Below are 18,337 nucleotides of genomic sequence, written 5' to 3' on the forward strand. Positions count from 1 at the left end.
TTCTGAAGACGAGGTTCTCTGCAGGTATGCCTATTGGGTAGATACTGGACAGAGGCTGCCATACCTGACTGTACAGCTGTGATATGGAGAGGATCTCACATCCTATTTGGTTAAAAATAGTATGCCATGAAACAATAAAGAGGTGGCCAAGAGTGCGTGATGGTAAGGAACTGCTGTTCTCTATGTAAAGCTGAAAGCTCACCGACTATTCCTCCTGAAGCTAAAGCTATTAGAAAAATTGCCTTCAGGAGTGACTTCAAGGGTGCCTAAGAGTGCATGATGGTGAGGAACTTCTGTTCTCATGTTCAGCTGCAAGTTTACTTGACTCTTGTTTCTGAAATTTTGCCTTCTGGAATAACTATTTGAGGGACTCGATAGAATTATCTTAGTAAAAAATTACAGGGATTGGTGAAAATGGTCATTGTCAGGCTAAAGATTGTGTAATCTTGTGGAAAATGTCAAAATCTAAATTCACCTTAAAAGCCTACTTGAGGTTCTGTCAATGCAGATTTGTATATGATTGTTGATGGCTGAAGTTTCCTTTCTTCAAAAAAGTAGACTAGAAAGGAAGCAAAGAAGTCCAGGATTATCTGGCATGGGAGCCTATCCCCAAGAAATGTCATCCAAGGATTCTATACCGAATGGTATTATCCGGTAGAGGAAGACCTCTTACGTCTCATTAGATATGACACATTGTACGCTGAAAATTCTTCTCTGTAAATATGTGAGAAAAAATCCAAGAATAAAGGTTCTGGGTCAGAAAGGAGACAGCAGAGAAATTCCCATTCCCTACTCTCTGGCACAGACATGCTGATTGAAGAGAGTATGGACTTCAGCTGTAGACACTGAAGTAGTGGAAACCATGGGCTATTCAGCCATTGTGACGCCCTTAGCACATCTGCCCCCTAAAAATTCTAGAAAATTCATCAAAACTTCCTAAATCATACTCATTGGTGATATCATAAATTGAGGACCATTTGTTCCAGTCCAAGTTTAGGGCATCTACTGCAACTGCCTGGGGAACCACATTAGGAGTATTGTAATGTGAAGCTGGAGTTAGTGATTCTACTTTGTTGCAAAAAGTCCACTTGGAGAACAGGGATAATCTTATCTATCGTCTAGGGTCGTCTGACTGGACAAGGAGTCCATTACCTCATTGAGGAGCTTTATAATTGGGAGAATTACTTTTTTGAGAGTTCTTGTGCTGCCTGAAATTTAATTATGAGAGTGCTTTCTCAAATTGACCTTCTTAAACATCAGAAAAACTGCCATCATTTCCAACACATTCATGAAAAATGCTGCGGTGATGGTATCATTTCCCAAACACAGATCTCCTGAGTGACCTCCCCAGCCCAACTTGGATGAGTTTGTATGAGGGATCATGGATACTAGGGGTGGACCAAAGGGACCGACATAGAGAGGGAGTTTGGAGAGGTCCAAGGTCTGAGGAGTCTTTTGCAGACTGTGTTACTAAGGTCATTTATCTCAAGCTCCCTTTCACACTAAATTGAGAGATTTCAACCTAGTCTTCAGAACTGGGCTGACTATTGAGGCAAACTGGTGATCCCAAGATCTCAAAAACAAATTACCTAATAAAGGATTCTTTTCTAAGATGTACTTGAGATGCTTAACGAGGCTTTTGCCATGTTTCAGTGCAGGCCTAATCACTAGAATATCCTTTCTGTAACTAGTTTTGGTTTTTAAAAGTTGACCAAGTAATTAGTTTTGGTTTTTAAAAGTTGACTAAGAAGCCTATGTCCTGAAGAACTTGCAGGACCTAATTTGCATATTAGAGGCATAGTTCTCTCGTTTCTACTCAGACTAGCCAGTCGTCCAGATAGGCAATGATCTGAACTTCTTGTTACTGAAGTAGTTTGATCATTGACTGTGCTAGCTTTGTGAACAGCCTCAGAGCTATACTGATGTCAAAGAGCACCACTTTGAAACTATATGAATTTCTCCTGAGTCAAAACCCTAGATAAGATCAAAAGTGGGGGCTATTGGAACATGCCAATAAGCATCTTTGAGTTTATAGTGCAGGTCCAAACACCAGTTGTAGTAATTGGCCGACTATTAACAGGGGTCATACTGAATACATCGCATCTGATGTTTCTTGAAACAAGATAGGTCAAGGATCACTCTCCTCTTGTGTTAGTCTTTCTTTGGTATGCTGAAGTCTGGCCTGAAATTTTAGAAATAGGACTTTCTCTATGGCTAATATTCCCAGTATTTTGCTGACAATGGAGTTGTTTTAGGGTTTTTACCAGGAAGAATTTGTGTTGTGGAGGGGGTTTTGAGGCCCAACCAACCCAGACCTTACGAGACTATGCTCTCTTGAAAAAGTTGAAGATTACACCCAACCTGCAGACCTTCATTGTTGAAGCCCTTTACCTCTGTGAAATGAACTAGCAGCAGTTCCTGAGACAATCTGCAAAATAACCCAGCACTTCGCCGTCCTCCCGGCTGCCTCCATGTGCTCTTTTACTCTTAACAAAATCCTAAAGCACTCAGGATTGGGGTTCTGTCTATGATATGTGGTTTTGTCTAAAAACAAGCTCATTACATATGCAGATAATGCTACTCTTTTTGCATCAACATCTCCTGAATGTAGATCTGCAGTTGATGGATCCCTTAATAAAGATTAGCTAAAATTAGCGCATAGTGCATATTAAGCAGCATTGAAGTAGGTCAAGGACAGTGGCTCCTCAACATCCAGATGTCTGCACTAATAATGTTTCTTCAACTACGTACAACTCCTTTAAAAAATTTACTTTAACGAATCACACTTAGACCGTTTCTTCTTCAATGCCGAAAAAAACGGGTTTATTGAGAAAGTCTTTTAAGATTTCCAGAAATCAATCTACTCTGAATAAATGTCTTAATTCTTTCATTCTACCTTCCTTTGAGTATTATTCTCCCATCCAGTCTAAATTGCTGACTCAGCTCAATTTAATGGACGAAAACTTTCTGCTTATTATATTTCTTATTACTGATCTGGATATTAATCTCTAACACTGCCGCTCAGTTCTTATGCATGTTGCATAAGATTGTTCATATTTCTAGCCAACTTTTGCATTTCAGATCTTCCCATACTGTACCAGCTTGTATGTAGCACTAGGTATGCAGTTAATTCTAACAGAATTGCCTTCTCCATCATAAGGCTCAATACTACACAGTATTCTAGCAACTTTATTCCAGCTGTGACCACATTGTGGAATGATCTTTCTAATCAGGCAGTTGAATCGGTGGAACTTCAGAAGTTCTACCTTGCAGTGAACATTTTCATGCTGAACAGGCTAACATGAATCTGTCTTCATAATTCATATACAGTATGACATATCTATTTCAACATTACTGATCTTAAGATATTTTATATCCTTTATTTATTACTTCTCATACTGTACTTATGTAAATAGATTGCAAAGTAAATTAAATTAGAAGCAAGTTACTGCAACAATATCTATCAGCACTTGTTGATTGTGCAGTTGAGTATTAGACAACTCTTATGAGCAGAGTAATATATGATAATATAAAATGAGCAGAGTAATATAATATGATAATATAAAATAAGCAGAATAATATAATATGATAATATAAAATGAGTAGAGTAATATAATATCTACCTAACATTTGGGCACATAAGGGAGATGCAGAGGTTTAGAGACATTTACTTTACTGAGAGGAGAGATAAACAGATCCAGGCTACCATATCCACCTTCCGCCTTGTAAATTCTAGGTGTCTAAAATAGCAGATAAAAATGTTAGAGTTTGATAAGTACAATGCAGAAGGGCAAAAGTATGTAAGGAATCTTAGGCCCTGCAAAAAGATCTTGAACCTAGGAGATACCATGTGACATCAGAATCTTTCCTAGTTGGTGCATTAGAACTATTAGTTACCACTCGAGGATTAAGGTTAGGGTTTTAAACCGGGTAAGTTAGACCTGAAATACTAATTACAGTGGCAGTTATGTTATTCCCTCTATAAACAAGAAGCCTAGCCTTCTCTGCTGAAAGAAGGCTTTCTAAAACAATAGAATTAAATGCAATTGAAAGTATTTCAACAACACTCCCAAGATTATTACCCACAAACAGCCATGAGTAAATTAAATTATAAACTCTACATTTAAAGGTTTTTGTTTATTAGTTGTAATGAGGGGCTCAAAAGAGGGCATTATATAAATCTCTAACATGGTTAGGTAACTGATTTGTCTTATACATGTAATGTACAATTTTGGTGAATGTTGATATCTTCCTCATATAATCTAAGTTTTAAATGTTATTATATCTTCTAAATTGTCAGTGCAAATAACCTAAAACTTTTGTGATCATCAAATTAAGGTCTAGATTAACTGGACTAATATATACTTTTGAAAATTATGATAGTGCTCTAACATAGCCACAAAACCAGATGAGTATTTCTTAGTTTAAAAAGATTATGAACACCTGCCCATAAGGGATTTCTAAATAAAATTATTCATTAAGATTAACAAATATCAGAAATGTACAAAACTTACCTCTATATATAAAGTAGGCACAGGTGGTTGAGAAGACATTATATGTTCTAAAGATATAACATAACAGGGAAACTTCCGTGACAAAACTCTATTACAAACTTGCTGAACAAATTCTGGCCCAGCATCTGGACTATCATCACTAAGACAACTTTCTGTAAAATAAGAAAACTTCTATATTTACATTCTGTAAAATATAAATTTATAAGTACCAATTATTCCATCATCCCTCACACAACTGAAATATATATTTAAAATTTCTGAAAATATCTACATTTGAGAAATAAAATTAATTTTTCCAAAAAAGTCCTTTCATCTATATCATACAATAGTTCAGTTTCATAGTTCAAACAATCCCAGACACATCACCCTATTATAAAGCACGGACATGAGTTTCTTGAATTTCCAGGTTCAACAACTGGAATCTATTCTTAGTGGGGAAGGAAACCGAGTTAATAAAAAATCAGGATTGGCTGGCTGAGAATTGATGAATAACTCTGAGGGCTACTAAAAGTCAAGAAAAGCAATTGAACCCAGCTCTGAGAAAAAAAAAACCTAGCCTCAATAAGGCCAAGACCAAGGCAAAGGGTTAAAAGTAAATCAGGCCATACACGCAGAAGATCGGCGCGCTGATTTGATCATGATTGGCGTGTATGGGGTAAAAAAAGGACAAACCCAGCGCGATTAGCCTGACCTCTCATCCTGTCAGCATGTTTGACCGGACAGGCCAATCCCGTCGTGATTGGCAGTATGGCCCGCCAGTCTCGTAGGTGTGTGGGCACAGTCTAGCATACTGACGGAGTTCACTCACCTATTTTGACACATACAGTATTCCATACTTCGTCCCTTGATCAGAGCACTTTTTATATTATAAAGATAATCTGATTTCATTTCACAAGTTTGTAATACTATGCATTTCATTGCTCTTTACTTTAGGTTGTCCCCTCAAATTTTCATTCAAGTTATGATTTAATTAAATTTCCTCTCCTTTTTCTTAGTATATTTAATCTTATTCGTGCAATAGTACTGTATCTTGTATTCTGATAACAAACAGATACTGAAACAAAAGGAAAAAAATTAATATTCGGATTAAGATTTATGAATTCTCTTCATAGGAAAAAACGAAGGCGTAAAATATGAATAGAGGATAAATTAAGTAGCTACTGATAGCTCCATTAACTCATGTATATCTCTCTCACATTTTCTCTCTGCCTATATAAAAGCAATCGTTTTCAAATTTCTATAAATTAATGCGAAAACAAGTACGCCTTATTAAAAGTGCAGTAGTGCTTCAGCATGACAATCTCCAGAAAAGTCTACAAATCCATTTAGTATATTCCTCCCAGGAGACACTTGGACTCTCAGATTAATGGGGATAAATGGAAAAGGTAATCCTATAATGACTTCAAGAGAAATAAGTACATCAACACCGTAGCGGACAAATCAGCACCACGTAGAAGCTGACAGAGAATGTCTATCAGGTTTCTTCATATGATTATATCAAGTCTGATTTCATAGATTTAAATTATATAAAATACAAAGCAAAAAGTACCAAAATTTGGCATTTTCAAAATTAGATGTACGCTACCAATTATACTTGATATCCGGCAATGTACCAAATTTAGTTAACAAGTACCAAAAATGTAACAATGAGGGCCTATCCTGGGTGCCCAATCCTCTTGAACTAAGCAGGCTAGTCCATAGTGTGTGTGGGTATTTCTTACAGGATTTGAGCATCGCTCCAGTCCTTAAGAACAAAACGTACGGTCAGTCCTCTGCGTGTATGGCCGGCTTAAGTCATTTAGATATTCCTGGAAATGATATGTATAGCAGAGGGCATACTTGCCAGTGTATGGAGTGGTAGTGTGGCAAAAACAATTGCATACTGTGGAGTCACATAATGTCCCTAAAATCCAGACTTGGCTTAGAAATACTGTAAAGGAATTTAGTTATGATTTAATTAAAAAAAGAAGCTATGATGCTGTATCTGGCAAACAGAATCAAAATACCCTAGGTTTAAGTCTACATCAATTGTTGTATTGTGGGAGAACCTCAAATGCTTATACTGTAATCTTCTAATTCTGAGCTGAATCTTAATAGAAGTTTCTTCAGAAGCAGGCCTTAATTTTCTACTTTGCTCAAATATTCAACCTTCAATTTCAAGTTGTGAATCAATTAATAAAAAATACAGTATTACTTTCACAAAAAACACATTTTAAAATTGGTTAAAACAACATACCGGTAATTCAATACAGTATATACAAAACTCAAACTAGAGGCATTCCAAGGACATACCTATGTCTATCGGAAGAGATTGTTTTATTAACCCCAACTACTATGCTAAATGATGAACATTGAGTAATTTTTTGCAGCTTTGTAATGTGCATGAACTTTCATAAATGGATTAAATTAATGGTAATGAAAACCCAACCCATCAAGCTCACTGGAGGAGACCTGACCCAATATGGTATAGTCTCAAGAGTATGCCATGAAAGTATTTTGGGCTTGGAAACATGGATGCATTCAAGTCACAAAACTAACTCTGATCATACCTTTCATCCCGAACTTTCCCTATTCTTAGAAGCTATTAAGATGACACCTGCATTAAAATGCCCATCTGGGAGGATTTCTTCCCAGTAAATATTACACAATCCAAATAAAAATAAATCACAAATTTTAAGTAATTTGTATTTTTCCTAACATACTTACCTAGAACTATTTTCTTAGGAGTTACTGGTAACTCTTCCCAACCGACCAGAATTTTGTGTACTTTACCCTATTCCCATTTTCTATGGGTGACCTCAGGCGGAGTGATACGCGCCCTGAGGCGACCCGGGGCCAGAGAGCGTGCTAGATTAGGTCGTGCTCCTCAGTAAGTTTCGTAGCCAAGAAGGGTTCTCCTCAAACCTGCAGGACCCTCGGGGAAGGATGGGCGGGCCATAACCCGAAAGTCGTTCTAGGTAAGTATGTTAGGAAAAATACAAATTACTTAAAATTGGTGAATTGTTCCAACATAGAGTACTTACCTAGAACTACTTTCTTAGGAGACTTAAACTTTAGGAGGAGGGAGTGTCCTGCAGGGACTAGGGTCTGACGGTTTAGGAGCACGATCGGGCGAAAAAAGGGGGTACCTCGAAGGGGAACTAGGTTCCGATGACCCCTACTAAAGGCTGAATGAAAATAGGGGAAACTACCCAAAAAACTACCTAAGTGTCTAAGTGGCTTACCTCTGAACCATTACTTCTGAGACGTATTTCTTGTCAAAGACGTATATCCTGGCCGCCAGGGCCTCTTGATTCACACCCACGTTGGGGATTAAGGGTAAGGGAAAGGATGATAGGGGGGAAAGGTAAGGGATGAACTTGTGTCTCATGGCTTACCACCCCTGGTTTCCCTGGGGCCATGACCTTTAAATCTTTTGCAGGGCTGATATGACTGGGCCAAGGTTGAACCCGTCCCAGGATTTCCTAGAGCAGTCCTTCAGGTAATGTTCCGTGAAAGTGGACTGTCTGGACCAGGTACCCGCTTTCAGAATCTGGCCCACGGCCATGTTCTTCTCAAACGCCAGGGAGGTGCCTAGACCCCTAATATCATGAGGCCTTGGCCTACCTGGAAGAGGGATTCCCGAAACCTCGTAAGCTCTCTTGATTACTTGTTGCAACCAAAAGGAGATTGAGTTCTTAGAGACTGGTTTCTTCACCTGACCAGTTGAGACGAATAAGCTCTTGATCTCCGGTCGAAGCCTGGAGGTCCTTTCAAGGTATTTTCTTACTGCTCTGACCGGGCATAAGAGTAAGTCTTTAGGGTTGTCTGACCTAGGGATCGCTGGGACCGAAAAGCCCTCGAACCGAGGATCCCAACAGGCTGGGTCTGCATTTTGGCCACAAAGTTAGGGACGAACCGAAAGGAGGCCTCCCGCCACCCTTTTGAGTGTGAAACTTCGTACGATAATCTGTGCAACTCACTAACCCTCTTCGCTGAAGCCAGGGCTAAGAGGAAGACCGTTTTGAGGGTGAGATCCTTGTCCGGGATGTCCTTGAGGGGCTCAAAGGGAGGTTCTGACAGGACTTTGAGTACTATGGCTAGGTCCCACTGCAGTACCCTCACCTCCTGTGGGGGGCACGACTGCTCAAAACTCCTGATGAGCATCAAGATGTGCCGAGAGGATCCCAAGTCAATGCCCTTCAGGAGGAAGACTGGACCTAACGCTGCCCTCACTCCCTTTATTGCCGGAATGGACGAGCCCAAATCGTCCCTGAGATACACCAGGAAGTCTGCCACGTCGTGGATCGAGGCCCCCAAGGGGTTGATATTACGGGAAGCGCACCATTTCGAGAAGACTGCCCATTTTGCTTGGTAGACAGCGATAAAGGACCGCCTTAAGTAACCTGACATCCTCGTTGTGGTCCTCGATGAGAATCCATCCTTCTTCAGAAGCCGCTCGATAACCTCCACGCGTGAAGGCGGAGGGACCGAGGGTTTTCGTGAAACCTTTGGAAGTGGGGTTGACGAAGAAGGTCCGGCATGTCCGGGAGAGGCCAAGGAGGAAGAAGGGCCAGTTCTTTTAAGTCTGCGAACCACTCCCTCTCCGGCCACCAAGGCGCGACCAAAGTCATCTGAAGGTTGGCTGTTGTCCGTACTCTGTTGAGGACTTGACGTATCATTCCGAAGGGGGGAAAAGCGTACACATCGAGGCCGTCCCAAGGGTGCTGGAAGGCGTCCTTGAACGCCGCTGACGGATCTGGAACTGGAGAACAGAACACGGGGAGTTGGGCGTTCAGACATGTGGTGAATAAGTCTACTACTGGGGAACCCCACTTCAGTATGACTGACTGAGCTGTGTTTGGATGTAGAGTCCACTCTGACCCTATTACTTGGCCTACTCTGCTGAGGCCGTCCGCCAGGACATTCCTCTTTCCCGGGATGAACCTTGCTGTGAACTCGATCCCTTCTTCTGCTGCCCATTCCAGAAGTTCCGTCGATAACGAACATAGCTCTTTCGACTTTAGACCCCCTTTCTTCTTTACGTAGGCTACTACTGCGGCGTTGTCACACATCAACGCTACCGTGTTCCCCCGGAGGAGATGAACGAATTCTCGACTCGCTCTCAGCACAGCCATCATCTCTAGCACGTTTATGTGGTGCTTTGCTTCTTCGCTCGACCATTTTCCCTTTGTCGATTGGTCGAGTAGGTGAGCGCCCCAACCTTCCTTCGACGCATCCGTAAACAATAGAACTTCAGGAGGGTCGGGTGCGAAGGGCATCCCCAGCTCTGTGTTCCTCCTGTCGTGCCACCACTGCAAGGCTACCTTTGCTTCTGGGGAGACCGGAACCAGTTTGTGGGGGTTTCTCCCCTGGGACCAATGTTCTTTCAGGTTCCACTGCACTGCTCGAAGTTTGAGTCTCCCTTGTGGCACTAACTTTTCCAAGGACACTAGGTGGCCCAACAACCTCTGCCAATCCTTGGCCCTCCTGGGAAGGTCCAACAGAAAGGGTTGCAGAACACGCTCTAGGTTCTCCAACCACTCTAACGAAGGGAAAGCTCTCACTAGCTGGGTGTCCAAGACCATCCCCAAGTAGGTCATCCTGGTGGAGGGGGTCAGCTGGGACTTCGCTACGTTGACCGTGATACCCAACTGCTCGCAGAGACGAAGTAACTTCCCTCCTTGTTCCTTCAATTCTTCCTTTGAGGCTGAAAGAAGCAACCAATCGTCCAGGTACAAGATCAGACGGATGCCCTGCTCGTGAGCCCATACAGAGACTGTCGTGAAGACTCTTGTAAACACTTGGGGAGCCGTCGACAGCCCGAAGCAAAGGGTCTTGAATTGTAGCACTCGGGAATCCCACTTTATCCTGAGGAACTTCCTGCTGGAGGGATGGATGGGGATTTGGAAGTAGGCATCCTTGAGGTCCAGGGATATCATGAAGTCCCCTTCCCTCAAGGTGGCCAACACTGTCTTGGCAGTGTCCATCTTGAACTCGGTTTTTGCCACAAACTTGTTGAAGGCCGACAGGTCTATTACTGGTCTCCATCCCTCAGTCGCCTTTTCCATTAGGAAGAGCCTGCTGTAAAACCCCGGGCCGGGCTCCTCGACTAGTTCCAACGCTCCCTTGGAGATCATGGAAGACACTTGCTCCTGTAAAGCAGACCGTTTCAAGGGGTCCTTGGGAATCAGCCACTCCGCTTGAAGGGCTGGAATAAGCGGGGGAGGTTCCGCTAAGAAGGGTAGTCTGTAACCTTCCCTCAGGATTGTTACCGTCCAGGGATCCGCACCGTAATCCCGCCATGCTTGCCAAGAGTGTCTGAGGCATCCCCCCACCTGAGGCTCCAGTAGGGGTAGGGGGCCTCGCCTCCTATCTCCTTCTGAAGGAGCGGCCGGACCGACCTCTTCTTGCGTTCCCGTAGGACGGTCTAAAGTTAGACTGGGGTGCCATGGCACCTCTACGGGGGGGGGGCTGAGTTGACTGCTGCCAGGGAGCTGCAGGTGGCTCTCCTCTATGTTGAGCTGGAGAGGAACGGGAAGTGTGAGGGCCGTCTACGGAGGGCCTCCTGGGAGGTGGGCGCCTCATAGGGGGAGGTCTATGGTCTCCCATGTCCTTCATCTTCCTCACCCGTTCCATCGTCTCATCTACCAACTTAAGGGGGAAGATAGCCTCATCCCAGATTGAGGAGTTTCTCAATTTCCTTGCTTCCCGGTCCGGGAGTTTTCTCACAAGTTTGCTCAGAATAGTATCTCTCTTCCTCAGGACCCAATTGGTAGCCTGGGAGAGAGACTGATATGACAAAAATTTTAGGGCCTTGCCCCCTGAGCTAATAAGTTCTCTCAGTAGGGTTTGATTTTCAGGCAGGGACAAATCATGAGAGGCCTGAAAACCAACTAACGTGCAGGCCCACCAGTCCAACCAGGAGGACACGTAGACTAGGTCCTGGGCCATGTCCTCCATCATGGAGGTCTCCGACGGGGAAAAACACACAGGGGACGTGGACGCTCTGTCTTCAGCGGCACCCTGGTTCAATGAGGTAATGGCTATCTCCATCGCGCGGGGTCCTCCCCGACGACCTTCCGGTATGTAAAACCTCTTCTGCGCCTTCAGTCCCGGCAGCAGCTTCGAGGCACTTTGACTCCTAGGGGCGTCTGCTAGGCCGTCCAGGAACTTATCAATATGCTCCATACTCAGCCTTACGTCAGGAGCTAAGGGTAGAGCTAAGGAGGGCCTTTGTTGAACCGGATTCTCCACCAGTCTGCTAAGTCCGGAGAGCCAGGCTTGTTCAGTGGTGGGCATCGGTTCTTCCAGCCTATGGTGCCGTCGTATGAGGGCCAACACTTTGCGGTAGGAGGAGATGTCATCGGACGAGCACTCCCCTCCTTCCACCAGGGCCTCCGTCACCCGTCCTTCCTCACGAGTATCATCGGTGACGGTAGGGAGAGCAACGTGGGATGGGACTGCCCATGTCACGGGCGGACCCGCAGAGGCGAAGGTATCCGTCATGGGAGTACCTTGCCCTGCGGGCATCCTCGTATTTGTGGGAATAGTCCTGGCCGAAGGGCGCCCTTGGAGCTTAATGAAGTCAGCCAAGGAGCCCGCGGCTGGCGTAACGCCTTCCACTTGACGGAGCGCCTCCCTCCGCAGAGTAGGGGGCGCGGAGGCCTTCGACAACTTCGGAGGCTCACGGGGAGCTAGGAAAGGTCTCCCTCAGTGAGGTTCTTGTCCGTAAGAGGAGCAGGAGGGGAGAGACGGTGAGGACGAGGCTCTAGGGAGCCACCCGGAAGCGGCCGCGGCTGTGGTGACCTTAAACAGCTCGCTCCGGGGCACCGTGATCCTCACCCAATCTTTGGACTTGCTCCTCTTCGCTTTTTTCTTAGAAGGTCTGGACTCCTTCTTCTTTGAACGGAAGCAGGACTTCTTCTTCTTCCTGGACCTCTCTCGCTTCCTCTTCGCAGACCTGGAATCGTCCTCTGAAGATGAATCCACGGACGAGGAAGACGTGGAGGAGGAAAAGGAATCAGCCGAATCACCTGAGGCGTCCAACTTCGCGGGGGTTACTCCATGCCAAACCTCTGTTTCCGCAGGCTGCATGAAGACGGGCGGAAGAGTCGCCGCGGGCGCTGGGGGGGGGGGGTCCAAGGAATGTTCTTGCGGCCGATCCAGTGGTCAAACTCCTCTTCTAGTCTGAAGGGTGACCTGCAGGGTGTTCTAGGAATATCCCAAACGACGGGGTCCGAATTTGACAAATGGCCTTTCTCAGCATCCCCCCCCCCCCCCCCCCCGGCGGCCGAAGTACCTGAAACACACGTCCAAGATGTGGGAGAAGAGGAAGTACCTGACTTCCCCCACATCGGGTCTTCGGTAGAGACGGGCCCTGCGGGCACCAGGACCTCGTCTCCTACACACTCTACCGCACTTCCCTCAGGCCCCACACATGCCTGTAACACCTCAGAAACTTCCCCCACAGGTAAATCAGACTCTTGGGGAAGGACAATGGGCCGCTTCCCCGCAACGGACTTACCTCGACCCCTACCCTGGGTAGGGGAAGATGAAAGGGAACCACGTTCCGACGAGGCATCCGGGGACACCAAAGCAGAGGGCGCGGTAGATTTCTTGGGCGATTTCTTGGCCGACTTCTTCTGAGTCCCATAACGGACCCACTGAATCTCGCCCCAAGACTCGCATTCCGAACACGTGGCGGTAGGGGAGCATTCTTTGCCCCTACATGACGAACAACGCGAGTGTGGATCAACCTCGGGCTTCGAAAGGAAAGCCCCACAAGACTTACCGGCCACAGGCCCAGGGCAACGGCGTGGATGCTCCATAATAAAAACACTAACACCAAGAGACACAAGGGAAAAGGGGTAAGGATACGGGCACAGGAACCACGTGGTAAACACAAAGGGTCGCACTGGGTAAAAGACAGCGCGGCGGGATGTGAATCACGTCGCGACCAGAAACTTACTGAAGAGCACGACCTAATCTAGCACGCTCTCTGACCCCGGGTCGCTTCAGGGCGCGTATCACTCCGCCTGAGGTCACCCATAGAAAATGGGAATAGGGTAAACTACGCAAAATTCTGGTCGGTTGGGAAGTTACCAGTAACTCCTAAGAACGTAGTTCTAGGTAAGTACTCTGTGTTGGAACAACTCCATATTACAATAAGAAGTCATCCTTAATTCATATCAAAACCCAAATTACTAAAGCCTAATGTACTTCCTCTATTTTAGTTGTCTAGTGCTCCCCTTTGATCCTGCAATTCTTTATGGATATTTTTATGCAGTTTTCCTATTATTTTCAATTATTTCTTCTCTTACCCATTTACTAACTTTATAGTTGACGCATTTTAAAAATAGAACGTGACCACAATCACATCCTCCCTACCTCACACTGCCACCACAGTCTAACCATCTCCCCTCTTTCATGATATTACTCATACGGATGGCAGTACTTTCCTATTTTGTAAGCTTTAGTCAGATGAATATGCAAGATTCGGAACCCCCTCATGCACTGATAGGGGGAGGATGACATTCAGTACCACCTCTAACCTTACCTTTGGTAGGTCAGTGAGTACAGCCAGACTAGTAAGCCAAGCTAGGAATATTATCCTTAACATCTTCAAGTACTTTGATAATAAGGGCACGACACACCTGATACACGAAATAGTAAAGAGAACTTCTGAGGCAACAAATATTTTATAAAGCTTAATCAACAGGATCAGGCTACAGAGTAAGAGGAATGGAGGTGAAGTACATCAATCACCACTACATCGGAATCCTTCAACGACTGTCCTTGGGAGGATTACCGAAACAACCTGAATAATTTTATAAAACAATTATTTTCCAACAAAACCCATCAATCTGACAATAACTTCCCCCTCTACAGTCCATGATAATTTCTTAAAGTAGCCTGAGCAGAATGGTGCTGTAGCTTTTATATCAGTTTTACAAAAAAAAAAAATTAGTGTCTGGGACATTTGAAGACCAAAACTGTGAGCACATATGAATGACAAGTTTGTACAGAAAAAAATCACTATTATTATTATCATTACTAGCTAAGCTACAACCCTAGTTGGAAATGCAGGATGCTTTAACCCCAAGGGCTCCAACAGGGAAAAATTTTATTTTTATAATAAAATAAATTTTTGAATATACTTACCCAGTGATTATAATAGCTGCAACTCTGTTGCTCGACAGAAAACTCTAAGGTAAAATTCGCCAGCGATCGCTACACAGGTTGCGGGTGTGCCCAACAGCGCCATCTGTCGTCCAGATACCCAGTACTCAATGTAAACAAAGAACTCAATTTTCTCCTCGTCCCACTGCGTCTCTATTGGGGAGGAAGGGAGGGTCCTTTAATTTATAATCACCGGGTAAGTATATTCAAAAATTTATTTTATTATAAAAATAATATTTTTCAATATTTAACTTAGCCGGTGATTATAATAGCTGATTCACACCCAGGGGGGTGGGTAGAGACCAGCAAAATATGTTTACATTATTATGAGCTAAGAATTTTTATTTCATTTTAGAAGTTATCAAAATAACAAAAACAAAATAAATAGGTACCTGGTAAGGAAGTCGACTTGAACAATTACTCTGCCTTTTTAAGTACGTCTTCCTTACGGAGCCTCGCGATCCTCTTAGGATGCTGATCGACCCCTAGGATCTGAAGTATCAAGGGTTGCAACCCATACAACAGGACCTCATCAAAACCCCTAATCTAGGCGCTTCTCAAGAAATGACTTTGACCACCCGCCAAATCAACCAGGATGCGAAAGGCTTCTTAGCCTTCCGGACAACCCAAAAACAACAATAAAAATATTTCAAGAGAAAGATTAAAAAGGTTATGGAATTAGGGAATTGTAGTGGTTGAGCCCTCACCCACTACTGCACTCGCTGCTACGAATGGTCCCAGTGTGTAGCAGTTCTTGTAAAGAGACTGGACATCTTTCAAGTAAAATGACGCGAACACTGACTTGCTTCTCCAATAGGTTGCGTCCATTATACTTTGCAGAGATATATTTTGCTTAAAGGCCACGGAAGTTGTTACAGCTCTAACTTCGTGCGTCTTCACCTTAAGCAAAGTTCGGTCTTCCTCACTCAGATGTGAATGAGCTTCTCGTATTAACAATCTGATAAAGTCTGACCAAGCATTCTTTGACAAAGGCAAGGATGGTTTCTTAACTGAACACCATAAAGCTTCAGATTGGCCTTGTAAAGGTTTAGTATGCTTTAAATAGAACTTAAGAGCTCTAACAGGGCATAAGACTCTTTCTAGTTCATTGCCTACAATCTCCGATAAGCTGGGGATATCGAACGATATTGGCCAAGGCCGAGAAGGCAACTCGTTTTTGGCTAGAAAACCAAGTTGTAGAACATGTAGCCGTTTCGGATGAGAATCCGATGTTCTTGCTGAAGGCATGAATCTCACTGACTCTTTTAGCCGAGGCTAAGCATACCAGGAAAAGAGTCTTAAGAGTGAGATCTTTCAGGGAGGCTGATTGTAACGGCTCCAACCTGTCTGATATGAAGAATCTTAGTACCACGTCTAAATTCCATCCAGGGGTAGCCAAACGACGCTCCTTGGTGGTCTCAAAAGACTTAAGGAGGTCTTGCAGATCTTTATGTTTGGAAAGATCTAAGCCTCTATGCCGGAAGACCGATGCCAACATGCTTCTGTAGCCCTTGATAGTGGGAGCTGAAAGGGATCGTCCTTTTCTCAGGTATAAGAGAAAAACAGCTATTTGAGCTACAGAGGTACTGGTCGAGGATACAGAAACTGACTTGCACCAGTCTCGGAAGACTTCCCACTTCGATTGGTAGACTCTAATGGAAGAAGCTCTCCTTGCTCTAGCAATCGCACTGGCTGCTTCCTTCGAAAAGCCTCTAGCTCTCGAGAGTGTTTCGATAGTCTGAAGGCAGTCAGACGAAGAGCGTGGAGGCTTTGGAGTACCTTCTTTACGTGTGGCTGACGTAGAAGGTCTACCCTTAGAGGAAGACTACTGGGAACGTCTTCTAACCATCGAAGTATCTCGGTGAACCATTCTCTCGCGGGCCAGAGGGAAGCAACTAACGTCAACCTTGTCCCTTCGTGAGAGGCGAACTTCTGCAGTACCTTGTTGACAATCTTGAACGGTGGGAATGCGTAGAGATCCAGATGTGACCAATCTAGGAGGAAAGCATCTATATGTATTGCTGCTGGGTCCAGGACTGGAGAGCAATAGATTGGAAGCCTCTTGGTCAGCGAGGTTGCAAAGAGATCTATGGATGGTTTTACCCCAAGTGGCCCAAAGTCTCTTGCACACATCCTTGTGGAGGGTCCATTCGGTTGGAATAACTTGCCCTTTCCGACTGAGACAATCTGCTATGACGTTCAAGTCGCCTTGGATGAACCTCGTTACTAGGGAGATGTCTTGACCTTTTGACCAGATGAGCAGGTCCCTTGTGATCTCGTACAACGTCAGTGAGTGGGTACCTCCTTGTTTGGAGATGTACGCCAAGGCCGTGGTGATGTCCGAGTTAACTTCCACCACTTTGCCTCGAAGGAGAGACTTGAAGCTTTTCAAGGCCAGATGTACTGCCAACAGCTCCTTGCAGTTGATATGCATGCTCCTCTGACTCGAGTTCCACAGTCCTGAGCATTCCCGACCGTCTAGTGTCGCGCCCCAGCCCACGTCCGATGCGTCCGAGAAGAGAACGTGGTTGGGAGTCTGAACAGTCAGGGGAAGACCCTCTCTTAGGTTGATATTGTCCTTCCACCAAGTCAGACAAGACTTTATCTTTTCGGAAACCGGGATCGAGACCGCTTCTAGCGTCTTGTCCTTTTTCCAGTGAAAAGCTAGATGGTATTGAAGAGGACGGAGGTGTAGTCTTCCTAGTGACACAAATTGTTCCACGGATGACAGCGTCCCTACCAGACTCATCCACAGCCTGACTGAGCAGCGTTCCTTCTTCAGCATCTTCTGGATGGATAGCAGGGCTTGATCTATTCTGGGGGCTGATCGTCTTGTTGTTCAGCAACGTCCTCATCAGAGGGTTCCTCATCCGAAAACTGATGAGGAAACGGCAACGGAGTGGGCAATGTCTGGCTCGCTGAGTCCGGTCGTACTGGTGGATGCATGACGGAGCCGGACGCAATATCATGGAACTGCTGCACAGTCTGTGAACTGTCAACAACCATGGGTGCGCGAGGAAGCACAGCGTCAACCCGAGACTGTCTAGACCGTCTGGGTTGTGCAGTCAACACCCTACCGGGTTGCTGAGGTTGACGCACTGCGTCAAAACAAGTCACCTCTGCTGGTTGTTGAACGTCCTGAACGTCAACAACCACCTCCGAGCGTCGCTTAACGTCAACGTGCGGCTGGCAACCCACACTGGGTCGCATCGGTGGAGGAACCACCTCAACTGGCAGACGCGAGTAGGTTACCTCAGCGTCAACAGGGCGCACAACCGACCGGTTGGAAGGTTGTTGGCCAGAAGGTTCGGTAGCAACCTTCTCCGCATTAAAGTCCTCTATCAAGGACGCAAGCTTGGACTGCATGTCTTGCAGCAAAGCCCATTTAGGGTCTACGGGAGCAGGTGTGGCAACAGACGGGGTTAGCGACTGAGGCGGTACCGTTTACCATCCCTGAAAGCCTTGTTATGCGTGACATAATTGTACAGCAAAACTTCAAAGGCTCGAAAACAGCTGTGAAGTTGACCTGTAAACAACTTGGAGCGTCTCCTGGCCAGGCGCCAGGGAGAGTCTACGAGAATTGAGAAGTCTATCTGGGCAGAGGCATGAACTCCCAAGCCGAGAACTTCTCTCGTGTCATATCAGACTCTCGCTCTATAAAC

At 45.0% G+C, this 18,337-nt stretch overlaps 1 protein-coding gene across 2 annotated transcripts in view; it reads right to left on the bottom strand.

The window, feature by feature from the left end:
* Ctu2 (Cytosolic thiouridylase subunit 2) overlaps positions 1 to 18,337 on the bottom strand; it is a 373,449-nt gene that overhangs the window by 91,163 nt on the left and 263,949 nt on the right. For both annotated transcript variants that reach the window (XM_068344867.1, XM_068344866.1), the window contains one exon: positions 4,515 to 4,666. In XM_068344867.1, coding sequence (XP_068200968.1) covers positions 4,515 to 4,666 — 152 coding nt within the window. The remainder of the gene's footprint in view (positions 1 to 4,514; positions 4,667 to 18,337) is intronic.

Source organism: Palaemon carinicauda, chromosome 21 (genome assembly GCF_036898095.1).
Source record: "Palaemon carinicauda isolate YSFRI2023 chromosome 21, ASM3689809v2, whole genome shotgun sequence".
NCBI lineage: Eukaryota > Metazoa > Arthropoda > Malacostraca > Decapoda > Palaemonidae > Palaemon > Palaemon carinicauda.